Raw genomic sequence first — 20,436 nt, 5'->3', positions numbered from 1 at the left:
ATCATAAAAATTGGGTTGATCTACCTCATTACTCTTGCTTTGAGATAGTGTCAGGCTATCATTGGTCAGTTCCTCATCATCAGCACTGTTTCTGCTAAGAACTTTACTCTTCTTCTTCTTGCAACCCCCTTCACTGGCAGGGCTGCTATGATCTTCATCATTGCCTTCATCATTCTCATCCTCATCACTCCCACTTCCCTCATCTTCATCATCTTCATTGTCTCCATCACTTCCTTCTTTCTGAGATGCAGATCTCCCCTTTCTCTTTACTACAGTAGGTCGCCAATCATTGTCATCTTCGCTGTCATAGTCATCCATATCATTCAGCTCTTCCATGGAAACAAAATCCAAAAGTGGTCGATTTCGACGAAGATTCCACTTTTTTGGCTCACTGACTTGTTCCTCTGTAGTGGTTGCTGCAGTGGGGACTGAAGGAGATGTGTTAACAGCAGGACTTGTGGCTGGTGTGGTGGCAGCAGCAGAAGCAGCCACATTATCAGATACTGTTGCTTTTTCTTTATCCTCTCTCTCCTTCTCTTTCTCCTTTTCTTTCTCCTTCTCTTTTTCCTTTTCCTTCTCTTTCTCCTTTTTCTTTCTAGGTCTTTCTCCATTTTCTTCTTCCTCCTTCTTTTCCATTTTAATTAACTGTTTTTCTGATGACAGTATTTCTTCCTCTGCAGAATTTTTAAGTTGTTCCTCTTTTACTTTAATATCTTCATTCAGTTCTTCTTCTAAAATATTTTCTTCAGAATCACTACAGGAACCTTCTCCACTGTCCTTTGAAGGATCTTCACTTCCATTACCACTCCCTTCAGAATCTGTTGAAAATATGAGAAAAAAAAACCACACATATGTATATACATACACACACACACACACAACGCTGACACAAATGAAACCACCAAAATTTGTGAGTAACTTGCAAAACAATATAAACAAATTTAAGTCAAAGAATGATAGACATTCCCAACCTGATTAAATAATAAATCAATGGAAGTTGGTATAATGGTTCTAATTCAATATAGCACTAATGAAGATGAATATATGTAACTCTAAATTAAAATGTTTTTTAAAAAGGAACACTATTTTGTGTTATATAGCTCATGCTATATGTGGTACCCTAGAAGCAATTTTTTTTTCTAAAAGTAAAGGTGCTTCTTTTTAAACTGGGCACTTGATTTTAACTTAATGATATAATACAGACCAAATTCTTCTTCTCTTCCATCTTCATCTCATAAACTGTAAGAACTTACAAGCATTGAGTCACATTGAGAACAAGAAAAACCTGGCCCAAAAAACTTGGGTCTCATTTATTTTATTCCTTACCCAGCAAAAATGAACACAGGTATTTATGACAGGCAACATCCCGAGCATACTAATCAATTTTAGGAGTATCAAGTACATAAAGGAGACAATAGCATGGCATAGTACATGGAAGTTCCAACAGCAGTTATCAATTTTCCTGCTGATTAGTATACTATTCATACCAATAAGAGCCACCTAAACTTTCAAAAAGCCCCCTAGAATGAAAGAAATCAATAATTTTTTAAAAAAACAAATCCATCTTGGAAATAAGCAACCATGGTAGTCATTGAAAAGATTGGCTTAGACTATTAAAGAGTTCATACAGGACTACAAACTTTCTAGCAAGTTTCTTCTATTCCTGCCTAGGGCAGCCCAGGCCATCTTGGCCCAACATTACTCAATAAATAACCTTCTGATCCTCTTTATATCTAATTGAATAAATAAAAATCTAAAATTTGAAATAACGAGAAGAAAAACAAAGGAAGGGAAGCTGAAAGAAGTAAGAAACAAGTGGTCATTTTCAGGTCATGGCCAACAACTATAGTAAAATCTATAAGGTGATACATTCTTTGAGCCTATAACTAAGAAAAGGATAATAATAAAATGGTGAAAAAAGTCTATGTTTCCACACCGTTTTAAGTTCCATTAACTCAACCAGGCTTAGCTATTATAATTAAATGGACATTAAAAGTAAAGAAAGTTAAAAAAAAAAGTAAATTGTAATTAGTATCAGGTATCTAAAATATCCTAGAAATCCTTTACAAAAGGCTTTAAAAAAAATCCTGCAAGTTAAATCAATTAAAAATATAGTAACATACAATAGATACTGACTGGCCCTACAAAATAATTGTCAATCTCAAGATTACCACACAGGGACCCACAGCTTATTTAAAACTGTTGTGAAAAAACACTCATCCTAAACAATCTTACAGAGGACACAAGAGCAATATCATTTAGGTCAACAATCCCTTATTTGAAACTTATGGAGCCAGACAGCTTTCAGAATTTCGATTTTTTTTCCCCCAGATTTTGGAAGGGTAGCATGGTGTATACACAACGTATTACATTAAAATCTCCAGTGAGTCTATGGCACTATTCTATAATCAAATACATTTCCGCAGTGAAAAGTATAAATATTTACAAATATGATAAGGAAACATTACAAATAAACTATCATTTCTGGTTAGGTTTTGCCAAAAATGAGTTTGTATCAAATTTAGGAAACACCTTTAGATTTGAGCTTCTTGAATTTCAAAGAGTGTAAATCCAGTATCACCCACAACTAGATAACTTCTTTTCAGTCCAACAGTTATACAAATCATTAAGAAAATTATGATTTTTTTAATACCACTCATAATTAAACCCAACCTACCAAAAAAAAAAAAAAAAAAAACCTACTTCTGGTAAAAATAAAAATAATAATGATTTCTAGATATTTTTTTAGATAAGAATCTAATAAATAATAAGCAGAGTTGACCAAATACTTCTAAGGCAAAAAGTGTCTCTGCGCATAGTGACTAAAGAAAACTGGAACATCTTGCAAATGATGCCATAATTAAGAGAGATGGCCATAATTAAAAGAGATACTCCTTAAAGTACCTAAAAAAGGGTGCCTGGATGGCTCAGTTGGTTAAGTACCTGCCTTCAGCCCAGGTCATGATCCCTGCCTGGGTCCTGGGATAGAGCCCCACATCAGGCTCTCCCCCCAGCAGGGAGTCTGTTTCTCCTTCTGCCTCTCACTCTGTTCATGCTCTCTCTCTCTCTCTCTCAAATAAATAAAATCTTTTAAAAAATTAAAATAAATAAATTAAATAAAATCTTAAAAAAATTAAAAGTACCTAAAAATTACCAATAAAAACATAGTAGATATAAAAGATTAACTGGGGCGCAAATGTGGGTACCTAATCAAAACTGAGACCAATCCAACTTTGTTATTACTTGATAAAGTTTGCAAAATGTTAAGAATTTTTATGATTTTTGTCTTGGTGGTTGTTGCCAATGCCAATCATTTCTAAATGCATGGGGGTGAGGGGCGACTGGGTGGCTCAGTCAGTTAAGCGACTGACTGGTGGTTTAGGCTCAGGTCATGATATCATGGGTCATGGGATTAAGACCCATGTGGGGCTCTGCACTCAGTGGGGAATCTGCTCAAGATTCTCTCTCGTTCTCCCCCTCCCCTGACTCACACGCAAGTGTTCTCACACTCCCTCAAAAAAAAAAAAAAAAAAAATCTTAAAAAAAAAAAAAAAAGTATGGCAAAATTGGAACTCCTTGATTGTTTTTGTTTTGTAATCATCTCAATAGAAATAAATTTGAAAAGAAAAAAATTTAAATGTTTTACATCTGTTAACATATTAGATAAATCTGAAATTTTCCCACAAATCCAAATCCTAATAGCTTACCAAACCCTTCATTCTCCAAATATAATATATTATCCATACTCCAACTGCAGGCATCAGGAATATATCAAATTTTATGGCTTTGATTTCTGAAAAATAACTTCTTCATCTGATTAGTCATCACTTCCTTTTGATACATATGCACTTGAGGGATGGAGATAAACAATATTTAGTTACAAGCATAGCTTGACAAAAATGACAATGAAAAAAATCAGTCTTTGGCTGTCTATAATTCTATTCTTATAGGCTGCAAAGAAAAATGTCTTATTATTACAAATTCAAACAATGACTCTGTGTCATGTTCCAAATCCATCACTCTTATATCTTTTTTTTTTAAGTTAATAGACTAGAGAAATAAATCAGATACTTCAAATAAGTCAGTTGCTTCTTAACATTAGAAGAGAAGTAATTCTGGGATGACTGGGTGGCTCAGTTGGTTAAGCAACTACCTTTGGCTCAGCTCATGATCTCGGGGTCCTGAGATCGAGTCCAGCATCAGGCTCCCGGCTCGCCGAGGAGTCTGCTTCTCCCTCTCCCTTCTTCCCCTTCCCCTGCTTGTGTTCGCGAGCTCTCGATCTCTCTCTAATAAACAAAATCTTTAAAAAAAAAAAAAAAAAGGTAGGGCCACCTGGGTGGCTCAGTCGTTGGGCATCTGCCTTTGGCTCAGTTCATGATCCCAGCATCCTGGGATTAAGCCCCACATCAGGCTCCCTGCTTGGTGGGAAGCCTGCTTCTCCATCCCCCATTTCCCCTGCTTGTATTCGCTCTCTCGCTGTCTTTCTCTCTCTCTCTCTGTCAAATAAATAAATAAAATCTTTAAAAAAAAAAAAAAAGTAATTCTAACTCTACAATAAAAATTTTTCTTTAAAAAAAATCTTTAAAATTGAAATAGTTAAATAAAAGGTACCTTTCTCAAATATACAATATATAAAAATCTCTCTAAGTAATAGCTATTTCAACTAATAGAAGTTAAGGAATTTTTTACAGATACAGAATTAAAAAAACAATCTTCAAGAATTCCTTTACAATATTCAATGCTCAAGTTTTCCCCATGATAAATATTAAACAAATTTATATTTGTTGAAACAAAATTATATTTCAGTTTTATTTTAGCGTTGCAACATAAAGAATGACCTTTGTTCATCAACCTTAACTAACTATTCTGTTTCTTGATCTACTCTAATAGTAATTAGTGTTTATAAATATATAGAATATGTAATGGACAGATTACTGGTCTACTGGTTATTCAGTTATCACCTTGGGGCCATTTTTACTAATCCTATATTTTCTTTTTTTAAAAAAGCCAATTAATCAACACAACTCATCCTCTACTCATCATCTCTAGTTCCAGCTGTGTCATTTATCATTTTCTGAATAAATCCGGACCAGCGGTTCTCAAGTAAGAACAATTTGGAATACTGTCCCAAAGAGAACATTGGCAATGTTTAGACAATGAATGATTGCCAGGAAGGTGGGGTTGGGGGCAGGAAGGGAAGATGCTACTGGCAGTAAGTCGAAAACAGATGCTCCTAAACATTCTACAGTAAACAGGAAAAGCCTCTTACAAAGAATTATACAACAACAAATGCCAACACTGCCAAGATTGGGAAACCCTGGTCTAGCAATTAAAGGCCTTAATTTGACCTCATTATACTTGCCCAGGTGCATCTCTTATTCTTTTACTCAATCCTGATTCCCAAATATAAATGATATTTTCCAGCCTCCACACTTCTAACACTTAATAGTTTCCCTCATCTATACGGCCTCTCTTTCGGTTCCTAGTTCAACTCTTATCTCCTCAGTGAATTGTTCTAGATAAATCCAGTCTACAGTAGTCCCATCTCCTTGACTTGAACGACAAAAGGAATCAATCATGCTTTGCGTTATCTGTTATTTTACTTACTTAGTTATTCTGATATCATATTTCTTTGTGAATTCACCATAATATTCAGCAAAATGCTCCTAAACAAAACTACACATCATCAATGACCATTATCTTGATCCACTTAGCCAAAATTAGATTAAGTACAAAATGCCACCAAAGCAAAGTCTCAGCCAGACTCTTTCAGCTAATTTTCTGGCAATTTGGCCTAATTAAATTAACTATGGATCAAGATCTAAAGTTAATCACCTTACTCTGGCAAGCAGGTTAGAGGGGACATAACACTGCTATTTTGTCTTAGTTAATAAAAGTTATATATGCATTCATCTTCAAAGACATTCCACTTATATCTTTTATATCTGTGTGTGTGTGTGTGTGTGTATTCCACTTATATATATCAGATAACTAAATAATTTATCTTAACTCCAATTCCAGGACCAAGTCTCAAATATAACCACTTCAACTAGCCTGAATGATGAAACTGCCAATAATCTGAAATTTGTAATTTCATATGGTCCAACATTTCCACATATGGTTCTTCTGGTAACTATCACCATAATTCTTTTTTTTTTTTTAACATTATTTATTTATTTGACAGAGAGAGATCACAAGTAGGCAGAGAGGCAGGCAGAGAGAGAGGGGGAAACAGTCTCCCCGCTGAGCAAAGAGCCCAATTCGGGGCTTGATCCCAGGACCCTGGAATCATGACCAGAGCCGAAGGCAGAGGCTTAACTCAGAGCCACCCAGGTGCCCTATCACCATAATTCTAATATGATTATACTCTGCCCTCAATCAGAACTGAGAAATTGTAGGGCACCTGGGTGGCTTAGTTGATTAAGTCTCTGCCCTCAGCTCAGGTCATGATCCCATGATCCTGGGATTAAGCCCCACCAGCTCCATGCTCAGCAAGGAAGCCTGCTTCTCCTTCTCCCCCTGCCCCTCTTCCTGCTTGTTCTCATTCTCTCAAATGAATAAATAAAAATCTTAAAAAAAAAAAAAAAGAGGGGCACCTGGGTGGGTCAGTGGGTTAAGCCTCTGCCTTCAGCTCAGATCATGATCCTGGGGTCCTGGGATGGAGCCCCACATCGGGCTCTTTGCTCAGCAGGGAGCCTGCTTCTCCACCTCGCTCTGCCTGCCTCTCTGCCTACTTGTGATCTCTGCCCATCAAATAAATAAATAAATAATTTTTTTAAAAAAAGAAAAATCTAACTAATTTCACATTAAAGATGAAACGAGAGAGGATCTATTTTCAGTTTGTACTCTTCCAAAATCAGAGGCTTATACTTATTAACCTTCAATAATCAATCACTTGACAATCTTATCGGCAGGTCATTTTTTGAGCAATATTTATCTTTTTCTATTTTGTTATCTGAGAAACACATGAATAAAATTATGTTTATCTGCAAGGTGCTGAATATAATATTTCAGAATTGTCTATACTCTTAATGCCAGACAGAAATAGGAAATTTTATAGTCAGAATTTCTGATTTCAAAAAGGAAAAGAAATTGATGCACAGAATCCTGTTAACAAAAATTAAGGCCAAGCAATCTAATCATTTTAACATTAAGTTCTAAGGGAGTCAGTAGTTCATTCAACAGGTCATTTCTAGACATTGTTTTGAAAGAAGCTTTGGTCAGATAGATGATTAGCTACTATTTCTCCACCTCCAGTTTAATCTATTCCTATGTAAGGGCTGGGATTCCACAATTCTAACATGACTGAAAACCAGTGATAAGTCTCATATTTTATTTCCTGTAAAAGTCCAACTACCTCAGGCAAAGAAAGGATTCAAACAAGAAACGCTGGTAATCTATAGTAAGCCACCATGTTGGTTATGGGGGACACCGATGCACCTTAACCTAGAATGGAAAATAGGATTCAATTTCTACTATTAACTATTTTAAACAAAATCATTTACTACTATAATCTCCTTTGCAGTAACATAACAAGAACTACACAGTAACCAAGGAAGTAAATTACAAATAGAGCAGACTAGATATGATAGCAAGAGGGAATAGAAAGTACTTTTTTAGCACTTTAAAAAGATATTTTAAAAAATTATCAGTCTAAAAAACTCATCCTCCCACTTTTCACACATAATTGATAATTCCCATCAACTCTGATTAAGATTTAACAAGGTTAGGAATTTTCACTTAGCTTGAAACCAGAAGTTATCTTGAAAAACAGTTTGTATCATTAGATTGGTTTAACCTTTGTAAGGAAGCAGGATACCTGTGCATGACTATAATTCGATAAACAAAAAGAAAAAAAAATCTACAAAGTCAGGATTTATTGTCACAGAAACAATTATGGAATACCTAAAGATTAAGCTTTGGAGTTTTTTCATAATGGTATTCAAATAAGTCATAACCTCTGAAACCCAATAACTGTTGTCACAGTTAACAATCTCTACCAAAACTACATTCTAACCAAAAATATCATCTACCAAGATTCTCAACAAGAGAACTTAAAGAGTTTTGGCTCCTCTCCCTTCCCTTTCTTTCCTTCTTTGGAAGTACCAAACATCAGTGAATTGACTAAACTGGAGAGAAACTGGCTAAGAAGCAAAGGTTAAAAACCAATTAATCAAGATAAACTTAACTTTTGATTGTTGGGAGTGACCTCAATTAGCCACAATATCCAAGTAGTTTCAGTTTAAGATTACATCTAATTATTTTTAAGATCTAAGGAGCAAAAAGACTTAAATTTTGGCATCAAAGGCATGGATTACATCCATTATGGCCTAAGTGACCTCCTGCAAGTTCTTTAAACTCAAGTCCCATGTTACCTGTAAAATAATATCTCCTTCACTAAGCTATTATAAAAGTTAAATGAGATTACAGTAATAAAAAGTTCTCAGTAAATCACCATGCAAATTCTACTTGTTGGTGCTATTTAGAGTAATAATGGAAACATAACACAACCTAATTTCATCTCTTACCATCCCCAGCAAAAGAAAGGAAGAAAGAAAGAAAGAGCGAGCGAGCAACGGAAAAGAGAGAGATAGGACTAAGCACAGAAAACTCTCTGGGGAATACTTTAAAATTATTAAAGGGATGAAACTGAAAAGTCTTTAATTTCTTACTTTATTTAAGCTTCCATCGAAGGGGCAAAATTATAAGTAATTTTTATTGTGCATGTATGTATTAGTATTTCTAATATAAAATATTTAAACAATTTATATGCATTTCTCAGATTCTTGCAATTAGAACTACACATATATATCTATACATGTGAAGTACAATAAACAGAAGATACCATGGAAAACCGTATTTTTCTATGTTTTCCAATCTCGTACAATGTGAACATATGACCTTTTTTAAAAAGTTTGTTTTTAAAATCACAAAATATAATGAGTAAGCATATATCTTTGTGCTTAGGAGATTTTTGAAAAGCCCAATCCACAAAGTCCAACACCTACCACAAAGTACAACTTTTTACTCTGGTCAACTTTATTCTGATAAGGGAGCTAATAGACAAAAAGCAAAACTCCCCTCAGAGGGTGCCAAGTGATCTGAATAGAGAAGAACCCTGCTGTTGGGCTGTTCATGGCTCACATTACTCTCAGGATATTATTTGACTTCCAGATATTTATATATATATTTTTTCCCTCTATCCATAAAATAAGCATAAATTATTTTTGAGTAAAGAACAGAGAAAACGCTCTGGTATCTATACTCTAAGTTCTTTTCTACCTGTTAATATCTGAGTATCAATATAAACAGAAGCAACGATAGGGATCTAGTGAAAGGATCTTAGGGAAACGTGAGAAAATAAATGAAGTTTATGTGCTTTAACTTTAAATCGGCATTTTAATCAAAACCGATTTTTTAAGAGGGTCAGAAAATAAGCCCAACTTTCAGAAAGCTGGGAAAAGGGAAGGAAAAGAAACATTTACCTGAGGCATCTCCAACTTTAAAATCACTGTCATCTGAACTATCATAATCGAGAGCTTCTAGCAGAGAAGCTGCCAAAGGCTTCACCTGCCTCCTCTTGGAGCTGCGATCCACTGTTAAGAGAAAAACATTACATCGTCATTAATAATCACGCCAAGCACAGAAGACAGCGGTGATGCTAAGGGAAGATACAGATGACCTCGAGCAGGGAATCTTTGTCTACTTCAGTTCTCAGCAAAAAAGTGTAGGAAGCTTGCTTGGGGTGGGCACACGGTCTGGGGAGGGCTGGCCAGCAGCACAGGCGGCTCCAGGCTGGGGAGAGGCAAAGGCGAACCCCGGCCAGCCAAAATCAAAGCTGACCCCCGTAACAACATCCTCTTATGTTTCAGCGACTCGCTCAAAATCCCTCACTTAGACACGGAGACAGTCAGCAGAAAGAAAACGCGAAGCCCAAGTAGTGACAAAAGCCTTGTTCATTCCCGCAGATGTGGAAGGGAAGCTCCCACGAAAGGTCCAGCTTCCAGCAGAAACCTGCCACCCCCACCCTGCTCCCACAGGCCCTGACTTCTAGAAGGGCTGAAATGCACCTTTTTCCCGGCAGAGGCCTCTGACACACTTACTAAGGAATCCGTGAGGTGGTCGTTTGGAGGAGACCTAGGGAGAGGCTGCGAGAGCCTAGGCAGCGCTGAGGTCTGGACTGATACCGCGGGAACAAATCCGAAAGATGCTACTTAAAATCGGCGGCAGCGCCGCGGACCGGACCCGGGCGCCTCAAGAGCAGCCCCTCCCGCCCCCCCACCCCGCCCCCTAGTCCTTGCCGAACCGGCCCCGGCTGCTCGCGCCCCTTCCCACGGCGCTCCCCTCCCTGCCAGAGGCTCCCTTAGGCCCCGGCAGCTCTGGGGAGTTAATTTCCTCCGTTAAAACTGTTAGAAAAAATAAAAGAAAGGAAAACTTTATTAGCCTGCCCCAGAAGAAACAAAAGACCCAGAAATGAATTTGCACAGTCCGAGGTCGAGTGCCTGAGACAATAGAGAAAGCAACGACCCGGATACAGCTCGGAAGAGAAGGAAGTGAAAACCCAAGGCAAAGCGCGGCCCTAAGAGCAGCAAGAGGCTTGAGCGCGTGCGCCGGACTTGGCAGCGACTCTCCGTCTCTCCTGTTGGAGGAGCCGAACAGATCCGAGAGAGAACCGATTGGGAGCCGAGCGGAGCCGAGTAGTGACGAGCAGGAGCAGAGGGCCCTCCCGGACCCTGAGCGGCTCTTCCCTCAAATCACTGAGGCTCCACCCCCCGCCCAAATCTGTGGGAGGCCAATGTTCGTTACTGGTGTTGGTTTCTTAAGGAGTTGCTCAGAGTACTCTTTACAGAAAGAGCCGTTTCTAGCTTAAGTTACTACCACAAACATAAGTAATACCAACAGCAACATTCTACCTGCTGCCTCTGTAAATTGCAACCCTTTAAATATTTTGGAACGTGCGAATATTTTATTTCCTGAAAGAGGGAAATGTGAGAATCGCATTAGACTTCGCTACATTGAAAATTACAACTGCGACGAGAGGGGGGAAAACCATTAATTTAGTTATATTAATTAACTATTATTACAACGAGTGTACTGTGGACAGTCATTTCCACTTAAAAAAAAGTATTTAATTTTACTGAGAATACATCTAGGGGAAAATAATCCATTTCACAAGTATATCGTGTGTTACGTCAGGATGTGTGTGCACGTAGATGTGAAATAATGCCTTGCATTCACTTAGGGAATTTATTTTTTAAGCTGAATTTTTAAATCTTTAAAAACGCAGGTCAGTATATACAACTGGATATGGCAGTCCTTCAACAGTTTCAAACGCCACCTTTATTTACGTGGATAGGATAAATACTTTTTAAACAATATTAAAATGTTAGAATCTGACTAGCATTAATACTTTACAAAAGTTTACATATAGATAGAGAAAGGATTTGGATGAAGTTGATTCAGTTCACTAGTTTATTCCACACAAAAACATGGAGTGGTAGTGTTTGTAACGTGGGAAAATAAATATGTGGGAATCAAATCATATAATGCAATAGTGGAGCTTACTCTTTAAAGAAACGTGTTGAATTATTTTGTGAACTGGAATTGAATTTTATAATATTAAATTTGACGAAAAATAGCAAATATTTACACAAAATAGTATAATTTATGAAATAATTACACAGAGGGTGGAAGGACTGCAAGATAGTTGTCTTTTCCGTTCCAGAACTTAAGGTACAGGTAAGGATAAAAAACGGGTCAGACAATTGCTGTATATTGTGAGACAGGCTACCGGAGTTAAGAACACACATGCTAAGAAGAGAGAAGGCATTCAGGGAAGGCTTCCTGGAGAAAGTGATAGAACCAGACACAGTCTGAACTTACCTGAAAAAAGGAGAAAGGAGAAAAGGAGACAGAAGTGTTCCAGACCAAGGAAAGGTCATGTCCAAATGCTCAGGGCTAGGATTACCTAGTTAGAGTCCCCGAAAGCTGGACTACTAATGTCCCAGGACATTCCACCATAACAGTAGTTGTATAAATTATATTGCAAGCTCATCTTTCTGTTTCCCTTATCCCTGCCAAAAATGTAAACTCTTCCAATCTCTAAGAATCTCTAGTCTCTCATCCACTGCTATGTGCCCCTCAAACCTTTCCACAGTGCTATAGAAACTTACATTCCTGAAATTTAAAACTTACTTAGTAAACCCTCTTCCTTTCTGTGTCCTTGTCTAAAATGGAAAGTTACCCTGCAGCCCACTCAGTTGGAGGTCACTCAGCCTCCCACACCTCATTTTCTCAAGATCCAGAGGTGGCATCTAATCCTTAATACTCCCCACTGGCCTTCAGACTTGTTATTCCTCCAGTTAAAAGCCTAGAAAATTAATTATTTGGCCAGCTCCACTTGGAGCTGGAACTTAATTTCCATTCTATTTCAAACATTAACCATACTAAGGATTGTTCTACTTCTGAGGTTAGAGAACCAAACATTCCACTCTCCTCCTAGATTCATTGGGAGGAATTATGCTGAATTATCTAAAAGGAAAAAGACACTCCAAAAGCTAGCATTTAAGTTTCTATAAGAAAAAATCCTAGAGGGGCGCCTGGGTGGCTCAGTGGGTTAAGCCGCTGCCTTCGGCTCAGGTCATGATCTCAGGGTCCTGGGATCGAGTCCCGCATCGGGCTCTCTGCTCAGCAGGAAGCCTGCTTCCCTCTCTCTCTCTGCCTGCCTCTCCGTCTACTTGTGATCTCTCTCTGTCAAATAAATAAATAAAATCTTTAAAAAAAAAAATCCTAGAAATAGATTATCTTTTTTTTTTCCAGAGATTTTATGAAAGGTCTTTACAGAGCAAAATCCAGACTCCAGATCCAGCTCCCAAGGACACCCTGTTATCCTGTGGGTACTGGCAGCAGCACAGCATAGCAGGATGCTCTAGATTCCCATCCTTCTGTTCCAACATGGGGGTGGTAGGCAATATCGCATATTTGGGTTCCACAACCCTCACATGATCAAGCATGGGCTTCTTAGAGCCAATCTTAGTACTTGGGTGCCTGGAAAGCATGATCTTCACTTTGATGCCTAGCACATCTTATCTGAGGAGCACATGGTAACAACAGTATCAACATAGTGGTTAGGGTTCCCACTGTGAATCATCAGGCTATCTACAAACATCATAAATTTAGCCCTCTGTCCTTGCACTTTCTCAGACACCAAGATCTCACAGCTTTTGGCTCCACTCTTCATGATGAACTGCCATACATTATAGCAGGCCCTCTGCACAGCAAGTCCTCCTAGGAGTCTGTATCAGAGAGACTCTGTCCTAGTAATAGCACACAAACCTCTTGTGGTCGCCTTTTCAATTTAAAGTTCTACCCTGCACCCCGCAAATCAGACCTCTTCTGAACTCAGTGGTCAATTCCCAGATCTGCTGGCCCTTCTCACCAAGAACATTCTGTGTCCTAATGGCCAAGACATTGATTTCTCTCCTAGTTGCTATAATTCAGACCTCAACCCCAGAGTAGCCATCTTCAGCCATCACTCACTTCGTAAGTGAGAAATTCATTCAGTTCAGCTTTAAAGATGCCATTGGAAACAAAGTTCTCTTTTTGGAAATTTGCACTACCATCTTGCTGTCATGGGCCACTGCTAGAAATAAACTTTCTGAATAAAAAAATGTAAACATATTTATATTTAACAAACATTTCCTAATTGCTCCTTAAAAATAGGCTGTACTAATATATATTATCACCAAGAGTACATGAGGATTCTTTCCAAACCCCTGGTCACTGAGTATTCATAATCATTTTTTTAACTTTTAATTTTTAAGTAGTTTTGGATTTATGAAAAAATGAACAATAATACTGAGATTGTATATACTCCTCACCATGCTTCCACTAATGTCAACATCTTGCATAACCACGTTACATTTACAATTCTAAGAAATGATCGTTAGTACAATATTATTAAACCGCAAACTTTATTTGGATATTGCTAGTTTTCTCACTAATGTCCTCTTTTGCTCCAAGATCCAATCCAGAGGACCATGTTGTATTTAAATTAGCAATCTTTTTAACCCTTGCAATACATGTGTTAAAAGAAAAAAAAAAGACAAAAAGGAAAAAAAGAAGGAAGGAAAGAAACAGAGAAAAAGAAAAGAAATTCAAATAGTGAATTGCTTTTTTTTTTTTTAAAGATTTTATTTATTTATTTGACAGAGAGAGATCACAAGCAGGCAGAGAGGCAGGTAGAGAGAGAGGAGGAAGCAGGCTCCCTGCTGAGCAGAGAGCCCGATGCGGGGCTCGATCCCAGGACCCTGAGATCACGACCTGAGCCGAAGGCAGCGGCTTAACCCACTGAGCCACCCAGGCGCCCCGTGAATTGCTTTTTGATTTGTATTTAATGTGGAAGAAACTGCTAGATGTTTCCCAATACCTATTATCCTTGCCTCCAAAAATAAAAGTCCCAAATTTTAACTAGACACAAGTTTTTCCTTTTTCCTTTTCTTTTTTTTTTTTTGAAAAGATTTTACTTATTTATTTACCTGAGAGAGAGAGAGAGAGATCAGCGGGGAGGAGCCCAGAGCCCAGCACAGGGCTCAAGCTCAGGACCCTGAGATCATGACCTGACCTCAAATTAAGAGTCTGATACTTAACTGATTGAGCCACCCAGGTGCCCCACTAGACAAGTTTTTCAAGAATAGAGACTACATTCCTAATCTTCTTGAAGTTATATGTGGTTACATAATTAAGTTCTGGCCAATGGGATGCTAGCCAAAAAGGTATGTACAACAGGAAATTACATGAAATGAATTCTTTTTTTTTTTTCTTTTCTGGAAGTCCCCCCCCACACCCCCAATCATTGTGGCTAGAACTTCCAGTACACTGTTGAATAAAAGTAGTGAGGGCATACTTCCTTGTCTTGTTCTTGATCTTAGAAAGAAAGCTTTCAACCTTTCACTGTTTTAGTCTGATGTTAGCTGTGGGTTTTTATAGATGCTTTCATTTCATAAAAGAATAACTTCTTTTCTGTTTCTAGTTTGCTGATTGTTTTCATTTTGAAAGAGTTTTGAGTTTTATCAAATGCTTTTTCTGTATCTATTGGAACAATCATGTGGATTTTATACTTTTGTAATTTTGTCGGTATAGTGTAGTACCTTGATTTTCATATGTCGACCCAACCTTGCATTACTGGTACAAATTCCATTTAGTCACGGTATATATGTTACTGGACTCAGTTTTGCTAGTATTTTGCTGAGTATTTTTGCTTCTATGTTCATAAGGGCCATTGCTTTGCTGTTATTTTTGTCATATAAAGAATCTTCATTGTTTATGAACTGCTATATTAGCATCTCCTATAATATTTTTCTATATGTCTTGAAGGCACACATTGTAAATTACTATTGGCATTCTTAACTCAGAAAAATTTGAATCTCCTAGTGATATGCCATCTTCTTGTTAAAATACTTGTATTATATAATCCATCATGCTTTTCTTTTTGTTCTACATTCATTTCAATTCAAGGTATTCATGCATTAGTACACATATTGGGAAAATAACTATTTCATAATTGTTGCAACCACAGACTGCCTTAGTGTGGTATTTTGCCAAAGAATACTCTTAATGTTCACAAATCAAACTGAACATGATTGTACAAGCATCATCAACAAGTATAAAAAGCAGGTTTATATGTAGAAATGGTCCTTCAAATTACTCCTACAAAAGTTGGTGGAGTAAGGAGCATAATGTTGTACGGACACTTGCTATATGAAAACAATAACAACAACAACAACGGAAAAACAAAAGGCAGTGAACAGAGAGTCTGCAGACCTGAATTTAAATCCAAGCTTTGGGGGCGCCTGGGTGGCTCAGTGGGTTGGGCCGCTGCCTTCGGCTCGGGTCATGATCCCAGGTCCTGGGATCGAGCCCCGCGTCGGGCTCTCTGCTCAGCGGGGAGCCTGTTTCCTCCTTTCTCTCTGCCTGCCTCTCTGCTTACTTGTGATTTCTCTCTGCCAAATAAATAAATAAAATCTTAAAAAAAAAATAAATAAAAATAAATAAATAAATAAATAAATAAATCCAAGCTTTGTCACTGAATTTTTGCTTGACCTTTAAAAAGACAACTTGAACTCTTTAAGCCTCTGATTCTTCATTTAGAATCTGGACATGATAATAATAACCTCTCTCATTCATTGAAAATTTTGAGAAGCAGATGACAAAGGACTCTCTCCAAAATTACTGCAGAAAATGGGAAGGGAAAAAAAAAACACGAACTAGGAGGACATGTAATGCACATAATAATGTAAAAAGAAGAGAAAAAAGTTATAATGAAATATAAATAATTATTGATAATGAAATTATGAAATTTAATACAATTATTAAGCAAGAATAGGTAACCAAAAGAACCATAATTTGAAAAGATTATAACCAAATCCAAGAGATTTGGAGGTAAAGAGATGGGAAGCATGGGGAAAGTAAATAAGAGAAATGAAAACAAAAATTGAATTGTCATATATGGTTCAAGGGAGAACCTGTAGATCCTGATTAATTTTTCTAATCCAGGAAAACACAAATCAGTTTGTTATAAATCTAAGGATAATGTATCTGGTTCACAAAGGGTAGTTGAACACGTGAATTATCTTTCTACCCTTCCCAAATTTCACTGAAGTTACAGAATAAATATAAAAATAGAAATAAGGCCATAAAGCCATAGTACTGCTATAAACGCTGGAGGAGTGTCATGAGCAAACTTTTGAAGGCTATTAAGGAATTTTGATAGTTACAGAAGTAGGCTCAGATTGCCAACAACACCCACCAAACTAAGAAGCTAATAATTTCATCCAGGTGAGAAAAAGGAGTTAGTGAAGTGAGATTTTCCTATAAAGTATCCACGTAACCCTCAGATGAGAGATAATAAGGCCTTTAAAAAGGGCTAAGACTTGGACAACAATCTGGGTGTTTCATTAAAAGGAAGAAGTCACACAACAATCCTGTTTTCAGCTTCTTCTCTGGAATAAAAGTTCAAATTCAGTTCTAATAAGTGGGAAGTCTGACTCCAGAAATTTTCAGAACAGGCACTAGCTTTACAAGAGAAAGAATGATAGTGAGCCCAGGGACTATCAACTGCCACAGGAAATAGAAAAATCTAGCATTACAAATACTCATAAACCATAAAGGACAGCCTACTCAGTCCCATGCACCCTCCCCATACAACCGACCTTCTTCCCACCCACTATAACCATTGGAGCACTGGACGTCTGTAAACAGAGCTTGCATTCATTACCTACCCAGTGAACAGGGCTTCTTATTTAGGCAAGGTATATAAATTCTAGCTACCAATACCATGCAATCTATGTATACAGACATATAGGCCAGCAAGCTTCATTAATTATTAAAGTAAAACTAACAACACGAAAGAACTAAAGTTTTAAAAACCTTTAAAACAATTACATTATTCAGAGATATCAGGCTTCTATGTACACCATGAGATTTAGAAGGTAAAAGGAAGGCAGAGGCCATCTACTTTTAGCAGCAGCAGCAACAAAACAAGTTTCATTATCTATGAAGATAGAATCCACATTCTGGCATCTACTCAGCCAGCTTCACAGGTATAAGGTTATGGTGAAGGAACAGTTCTGGAAAAGGTTAGCAACGATAGCTACACTCATTTTCTGACTTCTAGATCACAGCTACAAGTGTATGATCTTCAAACTAAAGTCTGATTGGATCCCTGACTTTCCTTCCAGCCTTTCAAATGACTTTATATGCACTAAATTTCTTTTCAGCATAATATACCTAGAGTGGTTTCTGTTTCCTCTACGGAAACTTTGTCTGATGCAGTGTTTAGTACAGAAAGACGTTCAGAAAATATACAAGTAAAACCTCAAAATGGGAATTTAAAATTTATTATTTCACTTGGTGTAGGTCAAAACACAGTGGTGATTTTATTACCAGTGGAAAATAAGATTTGGGCAATCCAAGGCATACACGATGAAAGAGTTGTTTACATTATTACATATGATAACCTGGAATAAGGTACCTGTTTAAGGCCAGCTTTTTATAATAAGTATTTGTTATGACAGGATGCTAAGTTGAAAAAAGAAATATTGAAGTAGGTTGGTAGTCACACAAGCCAGCAGCTAGCCATCATTTATAATACTTTAAGAATATCCCCTGCAGAGAGCCCATAGCTCATATTATCTTGCCATAATTAATATTTTCAGAGACATTTGAGAGAAAGCAATATTAATGAAGAAAAGTATGTGCTCAAATTTCTGAACTTCAAGAATTCCAAATTTTCCTTTAGAGAAAAGACAGAATATCTACAAAGAAATAGGAATTAGGTTCAAATCAGAATTCTTTTTTTTTTTAAGATTTTATTTATTTATTTGTCAGAGAGAGAGAAGAAGAGAGAGCAAGCACAAGCAGACAGAATGGCAGGCAGAGGCAGAGGGAGAAGCAGGCTTGACGAGCAAGGAGCCTGATGTGGCACTCGATCCCAGGACGCTGGGATCATGACCTGAGCTGAAGGCAGCTGCTTAACCAACTGAGCCACCCAGGCATCCCTCAAATCAGGATTCTTAACTACAACTTTGGATGTCGGGGAACTTAAAATCCTTTCAATGTTTTGTAATAAAGTGTTCACTGATGATCACCCTTTTCAAATTATGTAAAATATACTGACTACAGAATCTTCTTGAAGGATTTAGGCAGCAAAGATCTACTATGGTATTACATGAATAAAAACTTTCTGGGCGCCTGGGTGGCTCAGTGGGTTAAGCCGCTGCCTTCGGCTCAGGTCATGATCTCAGGGTCCTGGGATCGAGTCCCACATCGGGCTCTCTGCTCAGCAAGAAGCCTGCTTCCCTCTCTCTCTCTCTCTCTGCCTTCCTCTCCGTCTACTTGTGATCTCTCTCTGTCAAATAAATAAATAAAATCTTTAAAAAAAAAACTTTCTACATATTTAACAAATGAATAATATTGAAAATATTTTAAGCTAGTTTTTCACAGCTAGTATGTCTGTACAGTAAAAAAAAATAAATGCACAGAAGACTATCATGAAAATAAATTATCTTATCTTTGTACCTTAAGCAGTCAATCATCTCTCTAGATATATCTAAACAAGATTACTTTTTTTAAAAAGTGCTTGAGTTGTGTAGTTGTGTAGTTGTGTAGTTGTAGTTGTGTAGGCCCACTCCCTTAAGCATCTGTTGGTTTTGGCTCAGGTCATGATCTGCCATCAGAGATTGACCCCAGCAGGGAGTCTGTTTCCCCTTTCCCTTCGCCCTTCTCCCTGGTCTGCACTCGATCTCTCTCTCTCTCTCTCTCTCTCTCTCTCTAAAATAAATAAATAAACCTTTTAAAAAAATAAAAAATAAAAAAGGTGCTTAGCTCAATGCTGAGTTTTTATAACAGCTTTATTGAGATATAATTCACATACCATAAAACTTACCCCTTTGTGGTATAAAATTCAGCAGTTTTTAGCATATTCAAAAGTTGTATAACAATTACCACTATCTAATTCTAGAACATTTACTTATTCCAGAAAGAAACATCATACCCATTAGCAGTTACTTCACATTTCCCCTATTCCTAGTCCCTGGCAATCAATAATTTACTTTCTGTCTCTGTGGATTTGCCTATTCTAGATATTTCATATAAATGGAATAAAAAATGTGCGGTTTCATGTGTCTATATTCTTTTTCTTAAGATTTTATTTATTTATTTGACAGAGACACAGCGAGAGAGGGAACACAAGCAGGGGAGTGGGAGAGGGAGAAGCAGGGCAGGAAGCCTGACACGGGGCTTGATTCCAAGGTCCTATGATTCTAGGATCTAGCATCATGACCTGAGCCAAGAGCAGATGCTTAACGACAGAGCTACCCACGCATCCCATGTCTGGATGCTTTAATCAAGCACAGGGTTTTCATGAATCATTCACATAGTAACATAGTAACATAGTAACAAAGCTCTTTTTAAAACTAACATGAAACTGTGAAATGTTATCAGTATTTGTTCTGTCTGAAGAAAAAATAAAAGCGAGAGGTAAGTACTTCAGTATTTTCTATAACAGGGGCACCTGGCTAGCTCAGTGGGTTAAGCCTCTGCCTTTGGCTCAGGTCACGATCTCAGGGTCCTAGGATTGAGACCCGCATAGGGCTCTCTGCTCACCAGGGAGCCTGCTTCCCACTCTCTCTCTGCTGGCTGCTCTGCCTATTTGTGATTTCTTTCTATCAAATAAATAAATAAAATCTTTTAAAAACTTTTGCTATAATAGCTGTTTATTAGACAGATCTCTTAGACAAGCTAAGGTTTTTAATTATTTTTCAGTGCATATGAATGGCAGTCTTAGGAGTCGTGTTTCACAAGGGGCAAGTCCCAAGAAAGCAAAGCAGATGGGCAAAGACAGCATCAATGAAGCAACATCATAAAATGAACAATATT

The 20,436-nt window shown here is 37.4% G+C and overlaps 2 protein-coding genes across 8 annotated transcripts in view; both read right to left on the bottom strand.

Annotated features, from left to right (window-relative positions):
- Nucleotides 1-10,614, bottom strand: part of PHF14 (PHD finger protein 14) — a 236,083-nt gene extending 225,469 nt beyond the window's left edge. For 4 of the 7 annotated variants that reach the window (XM_047694282.1, XM_047694283.1, XM_047694284.1 and 1 more), the window contains exons 1-3: nt 10,104-10,614; nt 9,486-9,596; nt 25-818 (exon numbers count right to left, since the gene is read on the bottom strand). In XM_047694282.1, the coding sequence (XP_047550238.1) occupies nt 25-818; nt 9,486-9,596; nt 10,104 (906 nt within the window). In that variant the 5' untranslated portion in view covers nt 10,105-10,614. The remainder of the gene's footprint in view (nt 1-24; nt 819-9,485; nt 9,597-10,103) is intronic. The other 3 variants (XM_047694285.1, XM_047694288.1, XM_047694289.1) reach the window with 2 other exon arrangements.
- LOC125080491 (40S ribosomal protein S3-like) lies at nt 10,291-13,519 on the bottom strand. Its single transcript, XM_047694366.1, is given in 3 exon segments — nt 10,291-10,406; nt 12,842-13,105; nt 13,108-13,519. Coding segments are annotated over 3 exon segments (513 nt in total). The 5' UTR covers nt 13,241-13,519.
- Nucleotides 13,520-20,436: the final 6,917 nt, after the last annotated feature.

This window comes from Lutra lutra, chromosome 11 (genome assembly GCF_902655055.1).
Source record: "Lutra lutra chromosome 11, mLutLut1.2, whole genome shotgun sequence".
NCBI classification, from domain to species: Eukaryota; Metazoa; Chordata; class Mammalia; order Carnivora; family Mustelidae; genus Lutra; species Lutra lutra.
This window is presented reverse-complemented; position numbering and strand designations above follow the sequence as displayed.